The sequence below is a fragment of the Centropristis striata genome, chromosome 15, assembly GCF_030273125.1.
Source record: "Centropristis striata isolate RG_2023a ecotype Rhode Island chromosome 15, C.striata_1.0, whole genome shotgun sequence".
In the NCBI taxonomy this organism is placed as follows: Eukaryota; Metazoa; Chordata; class Actinopteri; order Perciformes; family Serranidae; genus Centropristis; species Centropristis striata.
Genome location: NC_081531.1, coordinates 20,073,626 through 20,099,295, shown reverse-complemented (window position 1 = coordinate 20,099,295; position 25,670 = coordinate 20,073,626). Strand labels below are relative to the sequence as shown.

Below are 25,670 nucleotides of genomic sequence, written 5' to 3'. Positions count from 1 at the left end.
GAAGGAGCAGAGGAGGAGGGTGTGGGTGGAGCCGTAACACTAAATCCCTGTTTTCAGGCAAGACTTGCCCAGTCTTCCTTTTCCAACAAATAGGCCTACAGCGGGACCGTATCGCCTGTCTTCGGGCTGGACACCAGACAGTCCCCCCTTTAGTCAATACATTTCTTGATGTAACTCCTGGAGTTGGAGTTTTCTTTCTTTCTCTTCCGCACATTTTTGCATATAATTTGCACTCTGCACATTCCTCACACAGGGTTATGGAAGGAGATGTTAATCAGTGTAAAATTTGTTAATAAGTTATTTCATCTGACCTGGATAAAGACTATAAGATACAAGAATCATTATTACAAGGTTTATGGAGATGGTTTTCATTCATTATGCCCTGCACTAAAGCATACCATGCACTAAAGCACACCATGCTTTATATACCATAATAAACAAAATACACATCATTAAAGAAGACTTGAAACAAGCCATTGAGACAACAAACTCACCAGTCTACTGAGGTAATAAATTGTAACAATCAAGTGTAAATAACCTTTTTTTGCAACCACTAGAGTCGCCCCCTACTGAGCATCAGAAATAATGCAGGTTTTAGTACAAAATCAAAAGATAGAACCCAAAAGGAGAAAACAGTGATGGCAGGAAGAGGTTGCACTGTGTTTATATCTGTGAGATGTAACACATCGTCAAAATATGGGCTACAGGCGTGTAATTACAATTAACGTTTGAACCTTTTCCTACACTGCTACTGTCTCAAAAATTTGCATGAAATTCAGAAAACATGCTAATTTTTTTAATCATGCTATACTGGTATGTAATATGTCTTTTTTTTAGTAATATCTAGTATCGGTGACACAATACACAACCATGGGTTGTAACACTGATGGACCCTGTCCACTCTAAAGGGTGGCCTTTTAGCGGACAATAGTATTGAGATAAATAAATGTTATTCTCCACCCTGCCTCTCAAACATCCTGAGTCCATCGGTGGGTTTAAGCATGTCATATGATTATTTTAGCACCTGCTATGACAACCAGAAAGGATAGATTATCTGTCACTGATTATCTGTCACTTACTTTATGTATCTGCTAACTCTGTACTGCATAGGTATGTTTTTTGTTTTTGTTTTTTTTAAATAAATTTTTATCCCACGATTTTGTAACCCATTTTATTTATCACCCAGTTTGTCCTATGTCATGATCCTGGGGGTCCCTGTCGGCCTGGGAAGAGCCCTGAACTAGTCCCATGCTTCCTCCGATACATGCGGAGTTAGCAGGCCCTTCTTGTCACCTGACAGGGGGAGATTCCCCGGTGGGACGTAGCACGTGGGAGGATCACGTTATTCGCACCGGTTCCTCTCCCCCCCATCAGGCGCCCCGACCGACCAGAGGAAGGCTCTATAGCGACCAGGATCAATGCATGTTTTTGTGAGAGGTCCCTGTAAGGGGATCCTCGGGGGGATCATGCAAACATGAGAACATGCAAACTCCACACAGAAAGGCCCTTTTGCCGACACCGTTCAGCGCTGCAGACACCGGAGACATGGAGCTGGGGACACGCCTCCAACGCCCACAGCACCCTGGCGGGAATCGAACCCAGGACCTTCTAGCTCTGAGGCGAGAGCCCTACTTTTTTGAGGATTGCAGTTTCTCCATTGTACTGCTAATGTCCTAAGTCCGTATATGTCTGTTTTGTTTCCACCAAAGTCCTCCTAAAAATTCAGTTTTTCAGGTAAGTTTTTAAAAACTTAGTTTTGGCTTCAAACTCCCTCTTGTTAAGTTCCTCTTGAGTACAAACAGTTCTGCTTCCTAAAACTGAAATAAAAATACTATATTTTAATATTCATAAATATTTTCCACTTTCACTTAGTGAAATGTTTAACTGATATTCGTCCTGATTGTTACACCCAAACATTCTTATTTTTGTCACAATCTGTAAGACAATGCCATTTCATGTGAAGACCACTGGGTGTCACTGTTAAACTGGTAAATGTGTAGAGCATAGAGGAACCGATTTACCACAAAACATGTTTTCCTCACTGAGCACTTCAGTAGATCGTGCTCATTTTTATTTATAATGGCATGCATTTATAGATAATACATACTGTATTATTAGTCCGTGCAGAAGGGAGGAATACCAGGAGTTCCTGGTTGCCTGGAACACACGGGCGTGGTAACCCAACTCATCAGGGAGGCGAGAGAAGGTAGAGGGGATCTGGCGGTGCAATGGCTGGATCTCACCAACGCCTATGGCTCGATACCACACAAGCTGGTGGAAGTCGCACTGGAGAAACACCATGTTCCCCAGAAGGTGAAACACCTCATCCTGGACTACTACAGCAAGTTCAGCTTGAGAATCTCCTCTGGCGAGATGACATCTGACTGGCACCAGCTGGCAGTTGGCAGTTGGCATAATCACTGGGTGCACAATCTCAGTGACCCTATTTGCGTTGGCAATGAACATGCCGGTCAAGGCAGCTGAACCAGAATGCAGAGGTCCCCTCAGCAAGTCTGGAGTAAGGCAACCTTCCATCAGAGCCTTCATGGATGACCTCACAGTGACAACAACAGCTTTACCAGGAGCCAGGTGGATACTCCAGGGGTTGGGGCTCATGCGAGCGTGGGCTCGCATGAGCTTCAAACCGGCAAAGTCCCGGTCTTTGGTTCTGAAGAAGGGGAAGATAACAGACAGATTCCGCTTCAGCCTGGGAGGACCCATCAGTCACTGAGAGGCCAGTGAGGAGCCTCGGAAAGGTCTTCAACTGCAGTCTGAAGGATGCAGATTTCATCAAGGCAATCAGTACTGACCTGGAGGGCTGGTTAAGGACAGTGGACAAGTCTGGACTCCCTGGAAGATTCAAGACCTGCGTCTACCAGCATGGGATCCTCCCAAGAATCCTCTGGCCTCTCCTCATCTACAAGGTCCCCATGACTGGTGGAAGGCTTTGAGCAAAAGGTGAGCAGTTATCTGCGAAGATGGCTAGGATTGCCACGCAGTCTAAGCAGCATTGGGCTGTATAGGAACACCAACAGGCTCAGGAAAAGGACAAAGGACAAAGGCCGGAAAAAACACCAAGGAACTGCTCTACGGGTTTGCTCTCCATGGCCCGAGACTGGGTGATGACAGTTGACCTGGAGAAGCAGCTGAAAATTCCACCACACATCACCCACTCCAGATTGAGACCAGACATCATCTTGGTATCAGAGGCCACAAAGTTCCCTGGGAGGAGAGGATGGAGGAGGCCCAAGAAAGAAAGAGGGAGAAGCAACAGGAGCTGGTGGAGGATTTTCAGAGGAACGGGAGGTGTGAAGACCAGGTGTGTGCCAGTGGAGGTGGGCTGTCAGGGGTTTGCCAGCCACTCCCTGAGCAAAGACAATGGCTCACGAGGCATAACGGGTGTCAACCATAGGCATACCATGTAGTGGCTGCAGAAAAAGCCTACAGCTGGCTCTGGTTGAAAAGTGGAGAGCAGTGGTTGTAGTGGGTGGAGCATGCCACTTGGACACAGGCCGAGACCTGATCACCTCGGTCAGGTCGCCTGGATGAGGTCTGTTGCAAGACCCGAAACACCCAGTGAGTCTAGGATACAACACTGATGATGTGTCCAAGTCTGTGCATCAGTAGATGTATTGTTAACTATGTTCATTGATAATGCTGTTTTTTTTTTTTTTTTCAAATGGTTGTTTCTGCTGTGTACCACAAATCAGTGAGCAGGATTAACAACATTAAGACGCTACAACTCCTGAGTGAGAAGCAAAATAATTTAAAGACGTTTTGGCTGCAAGAGGAGTCCTGCAGCTGGAGTTGTAGGTTATTATATTAGACATATTTAATAATATGTGTTCTTCTATTCAAATGTTTTATATATTTGAACATGTTTTGTTTTATATTTCCTGGATCTGTCAACAGACAGAGAACAAACAAACATCAAAAGGAACAGTGATGTTTGGACAGATTCCCAACAGCAGTCATGTAGGGCATTATTTTGTTTAACATCATGTTGAGTTCGGTGTCGATTAATGTTGCATATCACAAAATTTTGATATTTAATCAAATGACTCTTTGCACTTTGAAGATGTTGGAGCAACTGCAAATGACTGAAAACAGAGATATGGTAAGTTTTATTGGTTTAGATTGTTAATGTAAGCTATACATTTGTTGAACTATAAAAAACATATTCAGGTAAGTAATGAGTCAACATATTTCTTGATGATAAGCATGATGAACATCATCATGTTGTCTGTTCTATCTGATTGGCAAAGGCATGTAGCAATCAAAACTTAACTTGATGATTTACAGGAATCAGTCTTTACACACAGAAGATACCATTTATCGTATAAAGAAACTGTAAAAACAAGCATTAACATCAGATTTAAATATTCCAACAGGTTACGAACACTTCCGTCAATGAAACTTAAAATTGTGATATTTTTCACAAAATCACTTTATTCTACATGTTAATTTAAAATGTTGCTGAAGTAAATTGTTTGGCGCATATGTATCATGATAAAAACATTCGATTCTGTGCTCCTTAGCGGAAATAGCGCTAAACACAAAAAAGTTTTTTGTTGCCACTTCTAGCCATGATTGTGCTGATTCCACAGAGGTGCACGACTTCGGAAACAGCTTCGGATTTAGAAGGTTAACACAGGAAATGTCATGTATTTCTTTTCACCATATTTCACCAGTAAGGCCTCTCCATTCTTCGTCTCATCTGTCACCAGCTGGAGGACACACTCGGCTACCTCAGATGGACTGAAACAAAAGACACAGTGGTTTAAGATTGTAGATGGTTTAAAACTAATGGACATGGTCACTGCCACATTGACTATTGGTTTGTAGACTCAGAGTTTGAAGCCTTGTGTTCAGCATCTTGTCAACACACTGAACTGTGGTAATTAACTATCAATCATAAGACAACCCTGCCCTAAAACATATCAAGCTTCATTTACCATAGTAAACAAAAAAAACATCATGCTGTATTGAAGAAGACTTGAAACTAGCCATTTAGACCACACACACATGTGAATATATATTGAGGCAATAAGTAAATCAATTGAGAAGTTGAGTTATTTTCTCATTGATTTTTATACAATCAGACTTCTTTTTGCAAGTGGTGGAGATACCCCCTGCAGGGCATCAGAAATAATGCAGGTTTAAGGCACTTCTGCATTAGACTGCCTCACAGGATGTAGGCTGCATGCTGCAGTTAGCATTCATGGGAACATGAACATCAGAGCTTAGCCGTGAACTTCATGAAGACCGCTAGCCAACGTTAGCAGTTATATTAACTTCTATTCTCATTAATGTGACAGTCTGCAAGAAACAGTCTGCTGCTAAACCGCTAAAAAGATGTGACAGCACCTATTCATACTTATCGATGCTGTTTCGCAGCATTTCTAGGCTGGAGAAAAGGACTGCTCTCTTACTGTATCTATGGCTTGCTATTTTAGTGGAGTTATCCTCCCCTTCTTCTATCTCTACTCCTATACCCACAGATCCACACATGCAAAACAAATGACTGAACACATGATTCCTTCCAGGCTTATCCTATCCCTGACGGAGATAAAAAAAAAAATTGGGTTTGATTTCAAGGGAACCTTCAACTCACTTTATAACCCCTGTCTCTTCACATTGTTCAACTGATAGAGCAAGGTGGCAAAATGGTCCCAAACTGCTATAAATGTTGGAATAGAGGTCAGTTCGGACATAACTTGGGCAAACGGCGTTGATCCGTATACCGTAGCCTGCACCGGTGGAGGTAGCCTGTTAAAAGACACATACACACAATTACCCCTGGATTCCACTGGATGTGTAACGGCTGCAGATCCGTCGTCAGGAGCTGTTACGCACCCATTATAATCAATGTGTGAGATTCCACTGACTGCAGATCTGCTGCATAATGAGTCCGATAACGCATGGCCATCCGACAGCCCTTGCAACACTTGCGCAGAGCTTCTATTTTTGTCGGACGACGGAGCACGACGCATAAATTCAGCACAGAACAGATCGTTCGGGACAGGAAGTCGTGCACAGACACAAAATAAAACATCCGGTATATTTTCAAAAATAAAGTACCTCGGGTTCACGGCGGATCGTATTTCATAACTTGAAGACCTGAAATCAACAGGTTAGAGGTTTTCACTCGTCTTTTCACCCCACTGACACCGCTCACTCCGGTGCTTGTTGTAAACAAACAGAGATCACTAATGCTTGTTAACAAGAGGCTCTTGTTAACAAGCCGGCCAACCTCGTTAGCGCTCGTTAAGACGGAGTCGCTGGATTTGTCTCCAGTCATTAACGAGGAGATGTTGATTATCTTCCAGTTATATCAATTGATTAGGCGTGAATTCGCGAGATCTCGTGCATCCTCGGTACTCTGCTGTCCGCAACAGCTCCGACACAGACGGATCCGGTGGGTGTTGACGGGCTGCGTAGATACGCAGCCGTTGCGGACGGACCCCTTTCGGAGTCGTTACGCATCCAGTGGAATACTGGCATTAGGCTTCAACAGCTCACAGGCACAATGTATAATACAAGTATTACAGAGAAAAGAAATTCAAGCAGGTATTTTTTGATCAGTAAACTTCATCATAAGAAAAACCTTTCTTACCGCAAAGGCTCGAGTGAAGCCGATCACTCCATGCTTAGCTGCTGAATAGACAGGACAGCACCTAACTGGAAGGAGACCTGCAAATGGGTTTTTTATTATCATTGTTTTTATGAAGTAATTTCCCTTTAAATAAAATAATTATTGTGCCCATGAACTGTACATGACAACTTGCCAAAAGTGAACCCAAAACATCCAATTTCCAGTAGTTCAAGTCAAATAGCCCCTCCCAAGTATTGAGTGCATATAGATGGACATACTTTTCAGAGGCCAACATTTCCATACTAAACATACTTTTTTTAAATTGGTCTTTTGTAAAATTTTTGAGACACTGGATTTTAGGTCTTCATTAAATGTAAGTCATTATCATTATAATTAGAATAAATTAAGAAATGAAATGTTTCATTATATGTGTAATGGATCTATTTAATGTGTTATTTCCATTTTTTAAATTAAATTACTGACATAAATGAACTTTTCTATGATATTCTAATTTATTGAGATCCATCTGTACTTGTTGTCCCTGTGGTGTGTTTTCAAGTGTTTAGTTTTCCTATAAGTTTGATTTTAATTTGTCATCTGATGCTATAAAATAGTGGTGTAATGTCTTGAGTGACAGGTCAGTCAGTATTTTTGTAAAATAATAATAATGATATATAAGCCTATGCACATCATATCAGAGATGTAATAGAGACAAAAGCTCTCAGCATAAGCAGTGTTTTCAACTTTAACTTCTGCTAATTGATTACTTCCTATTTTACAGTTTCCTTTATAGTTCTAAATTGTTATATAACTATCATGAGTGCTCACTGCATTTTCTATTTTTTTTTTTTTTTTTTTTTTTAAGCGAAGACACACTAAAATGAATTGTGCGTTGTACCTGCAATGGATGCAGTGTTGACCATGACTCCACCACGACCTCCAGCCAACTTGTTCATGTGCTCCAGAGCCAGGTAGGTCACCCTGACAACAGCCACCTACATCACAGAAAGTTACTGTAGTGTACACAGGGTTATGTAAGGAGATGCTAATCAGTGTAAAATTTGTTAATAAGTTATTTATTCAGACATGAATAAAGACTGTAAGATACAAGAATCATTATTACAAGGTTTATGGAAATGGTTTTCTCCCACTCTGTCTCATTCATGATGCCGGCGTTATTGCACAAGATGTCTATTCCTCCAAAGGTTTCTACAGTTTTCTGAAAGGCAGCTTGAAGGCAGAAAATAACAGTTAGTTACTATAATTTTACACACAAGTTGAACTCCAGCAGCTACGTTATACAGTACATCTTGGCTGCTAGAGCCAAGTGTGTGTGTGTGTGTGTGTGTGTGTGTGTGTGTGTGTGAGAGAGAGGTTCTGTGTTTGAGAGTGTGTTTGTGTGTGTATATGTGTGTGTGTGAGAGAGTGTGTGTGTGTGTGTGTGTGTGTGTGAGAGAGATACCTTTGATTTGCTCCTCTGACTCAACATTGCATTTGAAGAACAGTGTATTCTCTTGTCCGTACTGTTTGTCAAGGGCTTCCTTCAAACTCTTCCCTGCAGTTTCATTCCAATCCAGGAGAGCTACCTGCACAGATGAAGGACAATCAGATATACATTTCTACTTTTCAAAGCTTTATTGTTTTCAGAGATGGAATTAAAATGGGCACTGAACAGTCTTCATGTATTGCGTTTTATGGCTGAACTTCACTTCAATGGGCACATAAAGAACTACAGAAAATATGCTATTTAAAAAGTGTCAAACATACTGCGTCTAATGACATTATACAAAAAACAACTCTTGATTTCATTTTTTGTGTTGTTGTAAACCATTCACAGTTAAATGCATCTACATATCAAAAAGCTACTCATTGTTAAATGCAGACTGTGTCTTAACCTCTTAATATACATTTTCTATACAAAACGGTTGTCTGGTTAAAGATGGTTTGCTGTTGAGATGCACAATAAACATATGCAGTTGCTCACAAAAATGCACACACACATAGTTAGATGTGTTATGTTGTTTACCTTGGCACCGTTTTGCAGGAGTATCTCTGTTATTGCTTTTCCTATCCCCATCGCTGCTCCAGTCACTACTGCGGTTTTACCATTTAATGCCATTGCAGCTGTTGGTAAGAAGAGACGGGGAGGTCAGCTGTAGGATCCTGCTTGATAAAGAACAAGAATGAACTGGGATAACTCAGTGACAGAGGTGATGCCAACCTAATTAAAGTGGGATGGCAAGGCAGGCACTGTAATAACTAATCTGGAGTGAGTTAAACTTCAATTCTATGTTTCCTTTAAAATAAATTAAAAAGATTTATTTCTGAGTTTTGCATTTTGATCAGTACAGAGCAATATTTTCATTATTTTAACTTTTATCATTTTATTAAGTGTTTTTCACAGCATCATACATGTGTAGGGGTATCTGGTTGCAGATACAAATTGCCTCCAACAGGGGGCACCCAGAGATGTAAGGGGTGTCTGCTTATTTAGATCAATTTTGCAATCAGAAATTGACTAAATTAATATTCATACTTTAAATAAATTAAAGTTACTGTCGGGGCACCACCTCTTTACTTAGAAAGAGGAAAGATAGCAAATCATAGTAAATCAGTCTCGTAAAGTTAACAAATTATCAATTTGGAACATTGATTAATAATTTACCTTAGTAATGGTTGAAGGCTTTGGAAGTTCTTCTCATAGCAGACGTTTAGCGAATCACTCATTCATGTTCAACATTAAAAGGGGCAGCGTATTAATCCAAAAATATATTTATTCTAAAACAAAGCGAAGCAAACAAAACACAACACACAATAACTCATCTAAAAGACTATTTACAGTGGAAGTGTGGGAGGGAGAAATGTGTGTAACAAAATGGCCGACCAAGGGCGGTCATTGAAGCTGATCAAAATGGCAGGAGCCCTTTTGTTCTTGGGAGAACAATAGACCATGTGGCCTTGAAAGTCTATGTGTTTGTAGGAAGCCAAAAATAAAGTATATTTTATGTGGATTAGTGTGTGAGCAAATCAAATGAGTTAGAGTTCATTTACATGTACAACTTAAAGTCTGTAGAGCAAGATTAATCATATAACTCCAAATGATGTGGCTACACAAAATATCACAAACATACTTAACAAACACACAACAGATCAACACCATTGATTCAAGTTTAACAAACTTGTTCTTGCTTTCTATATGTGCCCAGTACTGTACCACAGAGTCCAGAGTTGAAAAAGGGGGGAAGCCGAAATCCTTTTCAAGAAGAATCAGCCGCTGGTTTGGTGTCAGTGTGCTCAGAGTCTTTCGCTGTTGTTGGCTCCAAAAGCTTGGTGAAGGTCTCTGTGATTATATCCAGTATAGATCACAGGCAGGAAACTTAGGACGTGGTGGTGGGCCCAAGCTTGGTTTGGGGCCTTGCAGGCCTTCCCTTACAGCTGGAGAGAGGATGAAATTATCTGATCTACCCCCCTTGAAGATCAGAGCAGGACAGCAGCCATGCTGTTCCTCTGAGGGAGATGAGATGAAGAGAGTGAAGAGAAGGCTGCAGGAAACTTTTGTGTCTCCTGGGAGTTGTACATCCTGGGAGGGCCAGCCAATGAGGTGTAGGTGCAGATACCTGTGGCCATGGTGATGGTGGGGGTCGTTTGTCTTTGTTTGGGGTGAACAAAGAAAGGCACCCATCTTGAAGCATGGGATCAAGCATGTATCTCATACATTTACTGCTGACAAACTAGGGCTCTCAGAATATTCTTATCCAGTGAGAACTCTCCAATGTAAATATAAGCACCTCAGCAACCTACCTTTGCCTCCTGTAGACCACGCTCAACCCCAACTGCTCATTGGATCCGACATGCCTCATCTCCTGACACCCAGCCAGTGCAGATGGGCTCCTCAGGGGGACCCATCGCCGTCCACACCAAGCTCGGCTATGCACTTCAAGGTCCCACCAGTACTGATCAAATTCCTGCATCCAAGCAGCAGTGTCTATTCACAGCGACAGTCTCACCTACCTCTGAGCTCTTTAAGAATGTGGAACATCTTTGGCAAATTGACACACTGCCCTATACAAGCGAGAAGGAGTTGACCCAAATGAAGCAAGATCAGCAAGCTTTAAAACTGCTCCAGACATCCACTGTCAGGGTTAATGTTGACGGGGTCCAAAGATATGCTACATTGCTGCTTCACCAAGCCAACTCCACGACCCTTCAAGCTCCTATGGAAGCAGTGTTGCCAAGTCTTCGTAGTACTGAGAGGAGACTCGCCAAAGACTCACAGTGTGCAGAGGTTTGTCAAGAGATCCAGAAACTAGAGAAGATGGGCTACGTAGCAGTGGTGCCACCTAAGGCAGCAGTATCAACTCCGGAATCCTGGTTTATACCTCACCACATGGTGCAGCACAACAACAAAGACAGGATTGTTTTTAACTGCTCCTTTTAGTACGATGGAAAGTCTCTCAATGACCTTCTCCTCCCTGGACCTGCCCTTGGCCCATCGCGGTCTGACTTGCCAAGTGAAGCAACTGACTACATCCAAGCTGAGAATCTCCTCCTAAAACAAGTGTAGTTGGATTCATTCCCAGAAGAAGTCAAAGCTCTCATCTCTGACCGACTCTTACCACCCTCCAGTCGTTTGGGCTCCCTATCTCCTGAGTATGACAAGGACACAGGACTCGTTAGAGTAGGGGGAGGTTACGGAGAGCTGAGCATCTGGAACCAGACAACATCCGCCCGGTCTTGCTTGACCCAAAGCATCGGCTGACCAGCCTTATCATCCAGCATTCCGATGAGAGCCTCCTGCATCCTGGACCTGAAAGAGTGTTGGGTGAATTGCGTTGTCGGTTTTGGATCCTGCAGGGGAGGGAAGCTGTAAAAAGGTATCAGACTCGCTGCTTGCAATGCCAGGCATGGCACGCAAATCCATCCGTTCCTAAGATGGCGGATTTGCCCCTTGCTGGTTTACGTTGCTATAAGAGAGCCTTGATGCTCACGCATTTCGTAGCCAGAAGAGGCAAACCATTCGAGCTCTGATAATGTCTGATAATGGAACAAATTTTGTTGGTGGAGCCCGCAAGCTACGTGAGGCCTTTGAGGCCATGGTCCCTCAAGTGAAGGGACAGTTGGCAGAACAGCAGATTCAGTTCTGTTTCAATCCCCGGATCCTATCACGCCTAGCATTCTACTAATGGGACGCTATGATGCATCACTTCCTCAGACCGTTTATGACCATAGTAACACCATTGGGAAGCGTCGATGGAGGCATAGCCAAGTGTTGTTAACTTGTTTATTGTATTAAGTTCCGCTCAGTTTACATATATGTCCCATGCTCTCGAACACACCATGGCTGTTCCTACACTTTTGAATGCACCAAAACTTGCCTTGTGGGTGGACCTGTTGTGACATGTTTTGTTTTCTCCTCTGGATGCAGCAGCAGACAGATAGTGATTTCATTTTACCTTTTCCAATACTTACTTGTACCTCCCTGGTTTTCTTGCTGTATTTAAATGCCCCCCCCTCCCCCTCCTTTTTATGGTCCTTCGAGCCGGATTAGAGTGACAATCAAGGTATCGATTGGACAGATGCTCAGACTGAGCCTGCACCCCAACGTGTTTCGCAGAGAGAGCGACACACCCCAGCTTACCTGAGTGACTATGTGGTTGCCTCCCTTTTACAAACATTTTCAGTACCCTTTAAAACACGGTCTAACATCACATTTAAATGTAAAACACCAATAGTAGATATGTACGTTTCAAAACATCACCAACCTGTGAAACAGGAGAAAGAGTGAGACAAACGACCGTTTGCTTCTGTCCAGTACAGCTTCGCTCAGTAGAAAGAGGAAGTAAACAAAAGTAAGTCCGTCACAAGATGAATCCAAGAGGAGAAGCAAATCGCAACACTGCCTCCTGCTAGTAACACTGAATATCTGCTTTTACTCTTACCAAGAGGTAATAGTTGACCATTTTGGCACATATTAATACATTTATTTAACAGAAATAATATATTTCAAAATAAAAAAAACGAAATGACATAAATGTGACCTTACATTTCATGAGCATCACAGAAGTGATACCCATGGATGCGTAAGAGACCTGGATCCGGTGCTGCGTAGTCTTGCAGCCAGTAATTTTCAGGGGCAACTTCGGGTATTGCAGTAAAAAAATTTCACTGTGGCCAAAAAAGCATTTTTTTTACATGTACACAACCCATAGAATGTATAAATAATCGTCAAAGTCACCGTGACATCACCCAATAGGTTTGTGGACTGCCCGTTTGAGGCATCGAGTTCAGCGTTACACTCTACTACACACCTGACTGGGCGAAGCTGCTGCTAATTCATGTTAGCATTAACTGTAGCATAAATTGGGATGTTAGTTTTGTCTGGCCTACTTACCTAAGAAAAATGAACAGCGACTCATTGGAGTGTCTATTAGTCCAACCGACTGCTGAACAAGACATTTTTGCCGAACAAAACTTTCAAATAAACTGCCATTAAGTGAAAATTAAGTTTGAAAGGGTCAAAGTTATGAGACCAAACCATATATATATATATATATATATATTTTTTTTAATCGCATATAAATATTTGACCTGAGAATATTGAGAAGTAATTTTTTTCACATGGACTTTTAGTATACCATTGAATAATGACTGTGTAGGGGTCACAGCTACTCCACAAGGTTCATTTAGATTAAAGACTGAATGCAGTGAGAATTGTGTCAACAAATTCTCTCCATGCTTCAATATGGAGGTCTCTCTTTGTTCCCCAAACAAAGACAAACGACCCCCACCCCCCACAGGTATCTGCAGATACCTAAAGGCGTCTCATTGGCTGATACCAACAGGAAATACAACTTCAAGGTTGAGACACAAAAGTCTCCTGCAGCCATCCCTTCTCTCTCTTCTCTTCTCGACTCCCTGAGGAACAGCATGCCTGCTGTCCTGGTCTGATCTTCCAGGAGGAAGCCAACAGGAGCCAACAGCAAACAACGCTACAACCACCAAAACCCAACCAGGAACCAGATTCTTCCTCAAAAGGATTCCTGCTTCCCCTTTCAACTTTGGACTCTGTGGTATAGTACTGGGCAGTTAGTAAGCAAGAACAAGTTTGTTAAGCTTTAATCAATGGTGTTGATCTGTTGTGTGTTTAAGTATATTTGTTGGGATATTTTGTGTAGTTAGATCACTTGAAGTTGTATGATTAATGTTGCTCTACATATCTCAAGTTGTACATGTAAATTAACTATAACTCATTTGATTTGCTCACACACTAACCCACATGAAATATACTTTAATTTGGCTTCCTACAACACATAGACCTTCAAGACCGCATGGTCTATTGTTCTTCAAGAACAAAAGGGCTTCCGCCATTTTGATTTATTTAAATGACCGCCCTTCGTCAGCCATTTTGTTACACATTCTTTCTCACCCACATTTCCACTGTAAATAGTCTTTTAGATTAGTTATTAGGGACCGAGCACTAACGGTGCGAGGACCCTATTGTAATTGGTCCGTCTATTATTATTTTGACAAATGAATCGCCTTTTTGAGGCCTTTATCATATTCAAAAACTCCCCAAACTTGGCACAAAATTTAATCGTGGCGAAAATTTACGTATTTCATTGCTTTCAGAAATGGGCGTGGCAAAATGACCTACTAGCGCCCCCTAGAATTCAGCCCCTCACACAGGTTTGTCGTAGAGACACGAAATTTGGTACATACATGTATCATGGGAAGACGCACCAAAAAGTCTCAAGAAGCCATACCCTAAAATGTACAGGAAGTCGGCCATCTTGGATTTTATATAGAATTTTCGCCATTTCCACATTACATACTTTAACGAACTCCTCCTACAGATTTCACCCGATTTACATCAAACTTGGTCAGAAGCATCACAACGACTTTTGGATCAAAAGTTGTATAAATCTTTACCGACGGTCACACTATGTGGGCGTGGCATGGCGCCAAAATATGGCGTCCCGCCATAAAACACGAGATCGTTGTAACTTCTCCATTCTTTGTCCGATCTGGTCCAAACTTCTCATGCTTCATCAGAGTCCAGCCCTTAACACTGCTACATAACAATATTTCATAATATTTCCCGCCCCTTATGCTTTATCAACGCCCCCTTTCATAAAATTACCACGTTGCATATTTTACGTAACTCCTCCTACAGATTTCATCCGATTTACTTCAAACTTCGTCAGTAGCATCACAAGGCCTTGGGGATCAAATGATGTATAAATCTTTACCGCCTGTCACACTATGTGGGCGTGGCATGGCTGCAAAATATGGCGTCTCGCCATAACACACGAGACTGTATAACTTGACCATACATTGTCCAATCTGTCCCAAATTTCGCACACATGATTAGGGTCCAGCCCGGAACACACCCACGTGTCAATATTGACACACAGTCATAGCGCCTCCGCTGTCTACAAGAAGTAACTTGTTTTAGACTTAGCCCTTGTAGTAGGTTTCACGTAGAGACACGAAATTTGGTACACACATTACTCATGTGGAGACGCACCAAAAAGCCTCCTGGACCCATACTTCAAACCCAACTGGAAGTCCGCCATCTTGGTTTGAATATCGCACTAGTCATCGTTTTTGGCCATTTTCAGGTCGCATACTTTAACGAACTCCTCCTACAGATTTCACCCGATTTACTTCAAAGTTGGTCAGTACCATCACAAGGCCTTAACACAAGCTTAACTGACGGTCACACTATGTGGGCGTGGCATGGCTGCAAAATATGGCGTCTCGCCATAACACACGAGACTGTATAACTTGACCATACATTGTCCAATCTGTCCCAAATTTCGCATACATGATTAGGGTCCAGCCCGGAACACACCCATGTGTCAATATTGACACACAGTCATAGCGCCTCCGCTGGCTACAAGAAGTAACTTGTTTTAGACTTAGCCCTTGTAGTAGGTTTCACGTAGAGACACGAAATTTGGTACACACATTACTCATGTGGAGACGCACCAAAAAGACTCTTGGACCCATACCTCAAACCCAACTGGAAGTCTGCCATCTTGGTTTGAATATCGCACTTGTCATCGTTTTTGGCCATTTTCAGGTCGCATACATTCACAAACTCCTCCTACAGATTTCACCCGATTTACTTCAAACTTGGTCAGTACCATCACAAGGCCTTAACACAAGCTTAACTGACGGTCACACTATGTGGGCAGGGCATGGCGGCAAACTATGGCGTCTCGCAATGAAACAAGAGACTGTATAACTTGACCATACATTGTCCAATCTGTCCCAAATTTCTCACCCGTGATTAGGGTCCAGCCCGGGACACACCCACGTGTCTATATTGACACACAGTCATAGCGCCCCCTGCTGGCTACAGCAAGTATTATGTTTTATACCTACCCCTAGCAAAGTGGTAGGAGACACGCCATTTGGTAAGCATAGGGACTGAGACCACAGCGCCACGTCCGACTTGCCCTACCCCGACGTGCCCTTCCCCCGACGGCTCCACTCTGCGAGGGCCCGTTCGGTACTGTGCGCAGTTCTAGTTATTAGGGACCGAGCACCGAGGTGCGAGGACCCTATTGAAATTGGTCCGTTTCTTATTAGGGCCCGAGCAGGCAACGACCTGCGAGGTCCCTATTATATTTCGAATGATTCTTTATTATTTTTATTCTTAGCCCCAAATGATCGCATATTTCACTGCCTGAACATAACCCAAAACTCATGAAACTTTAAATATAAGTCACACCTGGCGAAAAATTGTATAATCTATTGTCATCCTGAATTTTCACCACTAGATGGCGCTATAATAAAGGAAAGTGCATTTTGGCTAATAACTCCCACATACTTTATCGCACATTCAAAAAACTTATATCCACACGTTCACTGAGTTGTGCTGAATCCCTGAAGCCCCTGAGGCTCGCTGCAAAATTTTGGGCAATGAACACTAGGTGGCGCTCTTTAAATTGAAGTATTTTATATCTCCAAATCGGTTGGTCAGTTTAACACCAAACTTGGTATACTTATTGTCAATGCGGATAACCCTTGAAGATTTTATTGATCGGTCCCTAGGTGGCGCTCTGGCGGCAGTTTAATTGAATGAGTGCCACTGTGCCCACACCATAAGACTTAAGGCAATGAAATTCATAGGGGTGGTATAGACTGGCCCCTGTAACACACAAACCCCGACTGCAGCATGCCCCGACACGCGTGTACTGCGAGGGCCCGTTCAGTACTGCGCGCAGTCCTAGTTGTGTGTTCTGTTTGCTTCGCTTTATTTAGAGTAAATATGTTTTTGGATTAATATGCTTCTCCTTTTAATGTTGCACATGAATGAATGATTTGCTAACCTCTGCTATGGAAAGAACTCAAAATTCCTTCAACCGTTACTAAATATTAATAAGGTAACTCGATTATAATTATATTCATAATTAATAATCAATGTTCCAAATTGATAATTTGTTAACTTTATGAGACTGATCCACTATAATTTGCTATCTTTCCTCTTTCTAAGTAAAGAGGTGGTGCCCCGAAAATAACTTTACACCATTTAAAGTATTAAATATTAATTTAGTCAATTTCTGATAGCAAAATTGATCTAAATTAGCTTTACCTCTAAATATTTTGGTACCCCTGCTGGAGGCAATGTGTATCTGAACCAGATACCCCTACAACTGAATACATAAGCTTAAGCAACAAAAATATTGTTTATTTTTGTTCAAGTCCAACAGACCAGTACAATTTTTGCCATCAAGCTAGCTGCTATATGTGTTGCATTGAGGTGATACTTGAGGCTCGATGTGCTGCGGTGATATGCGAATTCCTTGTTGCATAGCTTGCACACAACCATGCTCTTATCGACGCTTCCATCCGTTGTTTTTTTTCCCCATTTCCCGTTGGTAAAATTTCCCATCCACAGAGCCAACCAAAGCGGTCTCATCAGCTTCTTTGTTCATGTTCACTGTGGTTTGTTGTCTGAACTCATGAACGCTAGTTGGTACTCCAGTATAATCGGTCCGCCTGAAACCCACATCTGTATGTGTTGTCCAGTCATCCTGTACACATACACATGCACGTGACCTCGTGCATGTGACCTTGTGTACGAGCAAATACACAATACAGTACAGGCCTAGAAGCCCATGTAGACGTATCCAAAACATATGGAAAACAATAATGATAAAATATGAAAAAACATGTATACTGTACATATCATGTAATATAGAATATATGATGGGTATTTAAATATAATAATACCTTAAATATAATAATATGAAGAATATTAGTACTAAATATCGAGCCACGTGCACACATGTACTTACACTCACTTACAAGTGCATATCCATACAATTAAATATATATATATATATATATATATATATATATATATATATACAGAAAATGCTTCATAAAAAACAACACAAAAATGTTTTTTTGTGTACCAAATGCTTTTCCGTGCAAGTCAGACATAGAAAACACACATAAACTCCCTCTTGTTAAGTTCCTCTTGAGTACAAATAATATATATATATATATATTATATTTTAATATTCATTAATATTTTCCACTTTAACTTAGTTAATTTTTTAACTGACATTAGGTCAGATTGTTTGATGCAAATATTCTTCTTTTTGTCACAATCTGTAAGTGCCATTTCATTTGAAGACCACTGGGTGTCACTGTTAAACTGTTAAATGTGTAGAGCTAAGGAACCGATTTACCACAAAACATGTTTTCCTCACTGAGCATTTCGGTAGATCCTGCTCATTTTTTATTTATAATGGCATGCATTTATAGATAATACTACTAATAAAAATAATACATTTTATTTGAATTGCACTTTTCATTGTTAAAAGCAATCCCAAGGTGCTACATAGTACAACAAGATTAAGAAAAGGTTTAAAAGCCAAAGCACAACGATACATTTAAGAAAAGGCTTTTTTAAAGAGAAAGGTTTTTAGGCCTTTCTTGAAAGAGTTTGTTGTTTGTGGAGCCCTCAGGTGGTTTGGGAGGGAATTCCACAGGTGAGGAGCGGCTGAGCAGAAGGCCCAATCACCCATAGCATGGAGCTTAGTCCTGGGGGGCTGTAAGGTGTCTTTGTGTCCTGAGCGGAGGTTACGTGAGGTTAGGGTTGCCAACCGTCCCTTGAAAAACGGAATCGTCCCGTATTTAGAAACAAAAGCACCCGTCCCGTATTGAGGTGAAAAGGGACGCACTTTGTCCCGTATTATTGTGACAGTCAAAAAATAGTCAGTAAATGCCAATGAAAATTTAATAACAGGGCGCTTTATATGTAAACTTACGGTAAACTTGTTCCAAGGCCCCGTCCTGCTCTGTGACCAATGAACTGACAGCATATTCACACACGAGTATGACGATACAGAATACGCTCATCCCATTGGTCGAGGAGAAGATAGCAGAAGACAACAAAGCAGAATGCGTAGGTGACAGTGACACAGACGCCGGCCCGACATTGCTTTACAGGGCGCTACACCTTCGAGCAGCAATGTGTCTAGTACCCCTCCGAGAAAAAAAACAGAAAAGGATGCAAAAATACTGAAGAATGGGTAAAAGAAAGCACCTGGGTGGAAAAAGTGCGTGATAACATCTATAAAGCACACTGCACGTTGTGCCGGCGCTCTTTTTCCTTAGTCCATGGTGGACTGACTGATCTGAAACAACATGCTTCCAGTACTGCGGTCACGCCATCTGCACTTTAAATTTTAGTGCGCAATTACATTGCACTTTACGGCCCGTTTGTCAGCTGCATGACTCCAAAATAGCCATTCAATTGTATTCATGCATCCAATAAAATAAATACATCAATTTGTTATCAGCAAACTCCAGTGCATTCTTGAAGACCAGGTCCCCATGTGTTCATGACATGAATTTATTGCCTTTTTACTGAACCAATTTGGAATTATGGAATGCTATAATCTTCCAAAATGGCCATTCAATTGCATACATGCTGCATTTTAAAAGCCAACAAAAGGAGTGAATCAAATTGTTATCAGCAAACTCCACTACATCTTTGAAGAACAGGGCCTAATTGTTGTTTTGTGTTAAAGTGAATTGCTGGATAATCATTTGTTTTCCATGTATTCATGTCACACAAAAATATGCATCTAATTCAATTCAGGTTCGAGTCAAATTGTTAAAAAAATAATTTTACTTACAAAAAAGGCGCTAAAAAATTTCCCCACACCAGGATGGGTGAAGGCAATCGGGTCGGCCGGCCCTGCCAATGAAGTGTCCCTTATTTATTTTTCAGGGAGTTGGCAACCCTACGTGAGGTGGTTTGTGGTGTGAGGAGTACTTTGAGATAGGGCAGGGAATTTCCATGGACGCACTGAAGTAGAACGATTTTGTAGTCGATCCTGGATGAAACATGAAGCCAGTGGAGTGAGTGAATTGTGGGTGTGATGTGGTCATATTTACACAACCTCATCAGGACCCGAGCGGTGCTGTTCTGGATGTGTTGCAGTTTTTGTAGGCTCTTACTAGGGGTCCTAATGAGGAGTGCGTTACAATAGTTGAGCCTTGAGGAGATAAAGGCGTGGACCAGTTGTTCTGCATCTGACAGACTGAGCGTGGAACGGAGTTTGGCAATGTTCCGGAGGTGGTAGAAGGAGGTCTTGCAGAGATGAGAGTGTCAAATTTTACACCCAGGATGGTGACTGTAGATGACAGAGGTATGTTTTGACCATAGAGGGTGTGTGTTATTGGAGATGAACGGACCTGGTGTGGTGTGCCAACTAAGACAGCTTCTGTTTGAGCTATTAGGTTGGAGAACGTTTTTCGCCTTCCACGTCTTTATCTAAGGCAGGTGCTCAGTGTTGATGATGATGATGATGATGATGATAATGTGTAGAGGGTGAACAGGGTTTGGCCGAGAACCGATCCTTGAGGAACGCCATAGGTGACAGTCTGTGTCTTTGACTTTGCCCCTCCCAAGGAGACATATTCTGTTCTTCAAAACAGGTAGGACTGGAACCTGCTCAAAGTGGAGTCAGAGAGTGGATACAGTATGTTCATTGATAATGCTGTTTTTTTTTCAAATGTTTCATTCTGCTGTGAACCACAAATCTGTGAGCAGGATTAAGAACATTAAGACACTTTAACACCTGAATGAGAAGCAAAATAATTTATTTAAAGAGGTTCTGGCTAAAGGAGGAATCCTGCAGCTGGAGTTATAGGTTATTATATTAGATATACTTAATAATATAATGTGTTCCTCTATTTAAATGTTTTATATGTTTAAACACATTTTGTTTTATATTTCATGAATCTGTCAACAGAAAACAAACACACATCAAAGGAACAGTGATGTTTGGACAGATTCTCGCCAGCAGTCATGTCGTATGCATTATTTTGTTTAACATCATGTTGAGTTTGGCGTGGATGAATGTTGCATATAGCAAAATTTTGATATTTAATTAAATGACAAAATATGAGCAAGCCAATGTTTGACTGAAAACAGAGATATGGTAAGTTTTATTGGTTTAGATTGTTAATGTAAGCTATACATTTGTTGAACTATAAAAAACATATTCAGGTAAGTAATGAGTCAACATATTTCTTGATGATAAGCATGATAAACATCATCATGTTGTGTATCTGATTGACAAGAGCATGTAGCAATCAAAACTTAACTTGATGATTTACAGGAATCAGTCTGTGAACCCCATAGGGTTTGAAAAGTATGTTTTCTTTAATTAAACACCAAAAAATACACCATTTATCGTAGAAAGAAACTGTAAAAGCAAGCATTAACATCAGATTTAAACATTCCGACAGTCCTTGAACGAAACATAGGTTACGAACGCTTCCATCTGAAAAATTAACCAAAATGAAACCTAAAATTGCGATATTTCTGTCAAATCACTTCATTCTACATGTTAATTTAAAATGTTGCTAAAGTAAATTGTTTGGAATATGTATCATAATAAAAACATTCGATTCTGCGCTCCTTAGCGCAAATAGTAAGCCCTGAACTACCTTGCATTTTTTTGTTTTTTATGATATATGTCAATATAAATGTTATACTGCACAAAAGAGTTAGTTGTTGCCACTTCTAGCCATGATTGTGCTGATTCCACAGAGGTGCACGACTTCGGAAACAGCTTCAAATTTAGAAGGTTAACACAGGAAATGCCATGTATTTCTTTTCACCATGTTTCACCAGTAAGGCCTCTCCATTCTTCGTCTCATCTGTCACCAGCTGGAGGACACACTTGGCTACCTCAGATGGACTGAAACAAAACAGTGGTTTAAGATTATTGATTGTTTAAAACTAATGGACATGGTCACTGCCACATTGCCGATTGGTTTGTAGACTCAGATTTTTGAAGCCTCGTGTTCAGCATCTTGTCAACACACTGCCCTGCCCTAGAACATATCAAGCTTCATTTACCATAATAAATAAATAAAAACCATCATGCTGTATCGAAGAAGACTTGAAACTAGCCATTGAGACCACAAACTCATGAGAATATATATTGAGGGAATAAATTAATCAATTGAGAAGTTGAGTTATTTTCTCATTGATTTTTATACAATCAGACTTCTTTTTGCAACCAGTGGAGATGCCCCCTGCAGGGCATCAAAAAGAATGCAGGTTTAAGGCATTTCTGCATTAGACTGCCTCACCGGATGTAGGCTGCATGCTGCAGTTAGCATTCAGTATCAACAAAAATGTTACATCTTTTGGGGTTAAGGGGGAAACAAAGTCCTGCTTAAAATATTGTGTGGTACAAAATCAAATCGTCAAAATATAGGCTACTGGCATGAAGTAACATTTCATATGTGAACCGAGTCAAAATGCTTATAGTGTCATTAATGAGCTTGTTCTTGTTTCCTGAACACCCATTCAGAGCTTAGCCGTGAACTTCAAGAAGACTGCTAGCCAACGTTAGCGCTCATATTAACTTCTATTCTCATTAATGTGACAGTCTGCTGCTAAACCGCTAAAAAGATGTGACAGGATCTATTTTTAGTTGTCAATGCTGTTTCACGGCATTTCTAGGCTGGAGAAAAGGACTGCTCTCTTACTGTATCTATGGCTTGCTATTTTAGTGGAGTTATCCTCCCCTTCTTCTATCTCTGCTCCTATACCCACAGATCCACACATGCAAAACAAATGACTGAACACATGATTCCTTTCAGGCTTATCCTATCCCTGACGGAGATAAAAAAAAAATTGGGTTTGATTTCAAGGGAACCTTCAACTCACTTTATAACCCCTGTCTTTTCACGTGTTTCGGCTGATGCAGCAAGGTGGCAAAATTGTCCCAAACTGCTGGAAATGTTGGAAAAGAGGTCAGTTCGGACAAAACTAGGGCAAATGGCGTTGATCCGTATACCGTAGCCTGCACCGGCAGAGGTAGCCTGTTAAAAGACACATACACACAATTAGGCTTCAACAGCTCACAGGTGCAATGTATAATACAAGTATTACAGAGAAAAGAAATTCAAGCAGTTATTTTTTTATCTGTAAACTTCATCGTAAAAAAAAATTTTCTTACCGCAAAGGCTCGAGTGAAGCCGATCACTCCATGCTTAGCTGCTGAATAGACAGGACAGCACCTAACTGGAAGGAGACCTGCAGGATGGGGTTTTTATCAGTCATTATCATTGTTTTCATTAAGTAATTTCCCTTTAAATGAAAAACTGTTGTGCCCATAAACTGTACATGATAGCTCCCCAAGAGTGAACCCAAAACATCCATGACGCCCCCTGGTGGTTGGCTGCAGTGATTGTCACAAACCCTGCCCTCTGCATGTTAATGAATGTGACATGGGCCAATAAAAACTCAAACAAATAAGATGGTGTCTGTCATTTTAAGTACTTGTTGTCCCTGTGGTGTGTGTTCAAGTGTTCATTTTCCTTATACGTTTGATTTTAATTATTTATCTGATGCTATTAAATGGTGGTGTAATGTCTTGAGTGAGAGGTCAGTCAGAATTTTTGGAAAATCATAATGATATATAAGCCTATGCACATCATATCAGAGATGTAAGAGAGAGAGATAAAAGCTCTCAGCATAAGCAGTGTTTTCAACTTTAACTTCTGCGTGCTGTTAATTGATTACTTCCTATTTTACAGTTTCCTTTATAGTTCTAAATCGTTATATAATGATCATGAGTGCTCACTGCATTTTCTGTTTTTTTAATTTATTTTTTTTAATTTTAAGCGAAGACACACTAAAATGAATTGTGCGTTGTACCTGTAATGGATGCAGTGTTGACCATGACTCCACCACGACCTCCAGCCAACTTGTTCATGTGCTCCAGAGCCAGGTAGGTCACCCTGACGACAGCCACCTACATCACAGAAAGTTACTGTAGTGTACACAGGGTTATGTAAGGATATGTTAATCAGTGTAAGAAAATTGTTAATAAGTTATTTCATCTGACCTGGATAAAGACTATAAAGATACAGTAATCATTATTACAAGGTTTATGGAAATGGTTTTCTCCCACTCTGTCTCATTCATGATGCCGGCGTTATTGCACAAGATGTCTATTCCTCCAAAGGTTTCTACAGTTTTCTGAAAGGCAGCTTGAAGGCAGAAAATAACACAGTTAGTTACTATAATTTTACACACAGGTTGAACTTATAGAATCAAGTGTGTGTGTGTGTGTGTGTGTGTGTGAGTGTGTGAGAGAGATACCTTTTATTTGCTCCTCTGACTCAACATTGCATTTGAAGAACAGTGTATTCTCTTGTCCGTACTGTTTGTCAAGGGCTTCCTTCAAACTCTTCCCTGCAGTTTCATTCCAATCCAGGAGAGCTACCTGCACAGATTAAGGACAATCAGATATACATTTCTACTTTTCAAAGCTTTATTGTTTTCAGAGATGGAATTAAAATGGGCACTGAACAGTCTTCATGTATTGCGTTTTATGGCTGGACTTCACTTCAATGGGCACATAAAAAACTACAGAAAATATGCTATTTAAAAAGTGTCAAACATACTGCGTCTAATGACATGATACAAAAAACAACTCTTGATTTCAATTTGTGTGTTGTTGTAAACCATTCACAGTTTAATGCATCTACATATCAAAAAGCTACTCATTGTTAAATGCAGACTGTGTCTTAACCTCTTAATATACATTTTCTATACAAAACAGTTGTCTGGTTAAAGATGGTTTGCTGTTAAGATGCACAATAAACATATGCAGTTGCTCACAAAAATGCACACACACATAGTTAGATGTGTTATGTTGTTTACCTTGGCACCGTTTTGCAGGAGTATCTCTGTTATTGCTTTTCCTATCCCCATCGCTGCTCCAGTCACTACTGCGGTTTTACCATTTAATGCCATTGCAGCTGTTGGTAAGAAGAGACGGGGAGGTCAGCTGTAGGATCCTGCTTGATAAAGGACAAGAATGAACTGGGATAACTCAGTGACAGAGGTGATGCCAACCTAATTAAAGTGGGATGGCAAGGCAGGCACTGTAATAACTAATCTGGAGTGAGTTAAACTTCAATTCTATGTTTCCTTTAAAATAAATTAAAGATTTATTTCTGTGTTCTGAGTTTTGCATTTAAAGGTGCCCTGTCAACATTTTGATCCATACAGAGCAATATTTTTTCATCACTTTAACTTTTATCACTTTTATTAAGTGTTTTTCAGAGCATCATGCATGTGTACGAGGATGTTGAAGATGCATATGCATGCAAGTGACACCCATGGATGCGCAACTTTGGGTATTGCAGCAAAGAAATTCCACTGTGGCTCAAAAAGCATTTTTTCCATGTACACAACCATTGTTATAGAGGCGGCTGAAGGCTATATTTGACATACTGTGGTACACCCAGGAAAGGCAGCGCCACCAGCCCATAGACTTGCTCGTTGTGGCCGAAGATGGTATTGAATAAGATGGTGTCCTTAATCTTTTGTCATTAACTTTTTAGCAAAATAAGCTTTATTAACATTTTTCAGTGAACAGTTTGTGATAAGACATAACAACCTGACTTTATTTAACTTGTTTTCTCAATTAAGGTTTTACATTATAAGATAACCAATTAGTCAAGTTTAGTTCAGTTCACTCACAATGGGACTTTTGTACCCACTTCAGTC

At 40.9% G+C, this 25,670-nt stretch overlaps 2 protein-coding genes across 2 annotated transcripts; both read right to left on the bottom strand.

Annotated features, from left to right (window-relative positions):
- Nucleotides 1-4,637: 4,637 nt before the first annotated feature.
- Nucleotides 4,638-9,383, bottom strand: LOC131986209 (15-hydroxyprostaglandin dehydrogenase [NAD(+)]-like). The gene is made up of 8 exons (XM_059351061.1): nt 9,261-9,383; nt 8,622-8,719; nt 8,058-8,181; nt 7,719-7,825; nt 7,494-7,590; nt 6,617-6,693; nt 5,615-5,769; nt 4,638-4,758 (listed from the first exon to the last, which is right to left on the bottom strand). Exons 2-8 carry the CDS (start codon nt 8,712-8,714, stop codon nt 4,638-4,640), a joined length of 774 nt encoding a protein of 257 aa, XP_059207044.1. The 5' UTR covers nt 8,715-8,719; nt 9,261-9,383.
- Nucleotides 9,384-11,284: 1,901 nt separating this feature from the next.
- On the bottom strand, nt 11,285-24,911 carry LOC131986208 (15-hydroxyprostaglandin dehydrogenase [NAD(+)]-like). Its single transcript, XM_059351060.1, has 9 exons — nt 24,819-24,911; nt 24,255-24,378; nt 24,036-24,142; nt 23,808-23,904; nt 23,107-23,183; nt 22,815-22,969; nt 21,765-21,834; nt 20,026-20,216; nt 11,285-11,402 (listed from the first exon to the last, which is right to left on the bottom strand). The coding sequence occupies exons 1-9, from the start codon at nt 24,909-24,911 to the stop codon at nt 11,285-11,287; spliced, it is 1,032 nt and encodes a 343-aa protein (XP_059207043.1).
- Between the last annotated feature and the right edge of the window lie 759 nt (nt 24,912-25,670).

Bases quoted from the DNA above. Each gene is read 5' to 3' on its own strand.
- LOC131986209 (XM_059351061.1), bottom strand. From the start codon at position 8,714: ATGGCATTAAATGGTAAAACCGCAGTAGTGACTGGAGCAGCGATGGGG. The intron at 8,182-8,621 runs GTAAACAACATA...TCATCTGTGCAG, and splicing joins TCCTGCAAAACGGTGCCAAG to GTAGCTCTCCTGGATTGGAA. The intron at 6,694-7,493 runs GTACAACGCACA...ACCCATTTGCAG, and splicing joins CAACACTGCATCCATTGCAG to GTCTCCTTCCAGTTAGGTGC.
- LOC131986208 (XM_059351060.1), bottom strand. From the start codon at position 24,911: ATGGCATTAAATGGTAAAACCGCAGTAGTGACTGGAGCAGCGATGGGG. The intron at 23,905-24,035 runs GTAATAATGATT...TCTGTGATGTAG, and splicing joins AAACCATTTCCATAAACCTT to GTGGCTGTCGTCAGGGTGAC. The intron at 20,217-21,764 runs GTGAAACATGGT...CATCTCTGCAAG, and splicing joins AGAATGGAGAGGCCTTACTG to ACCTCCTTCTACCACCTCCG.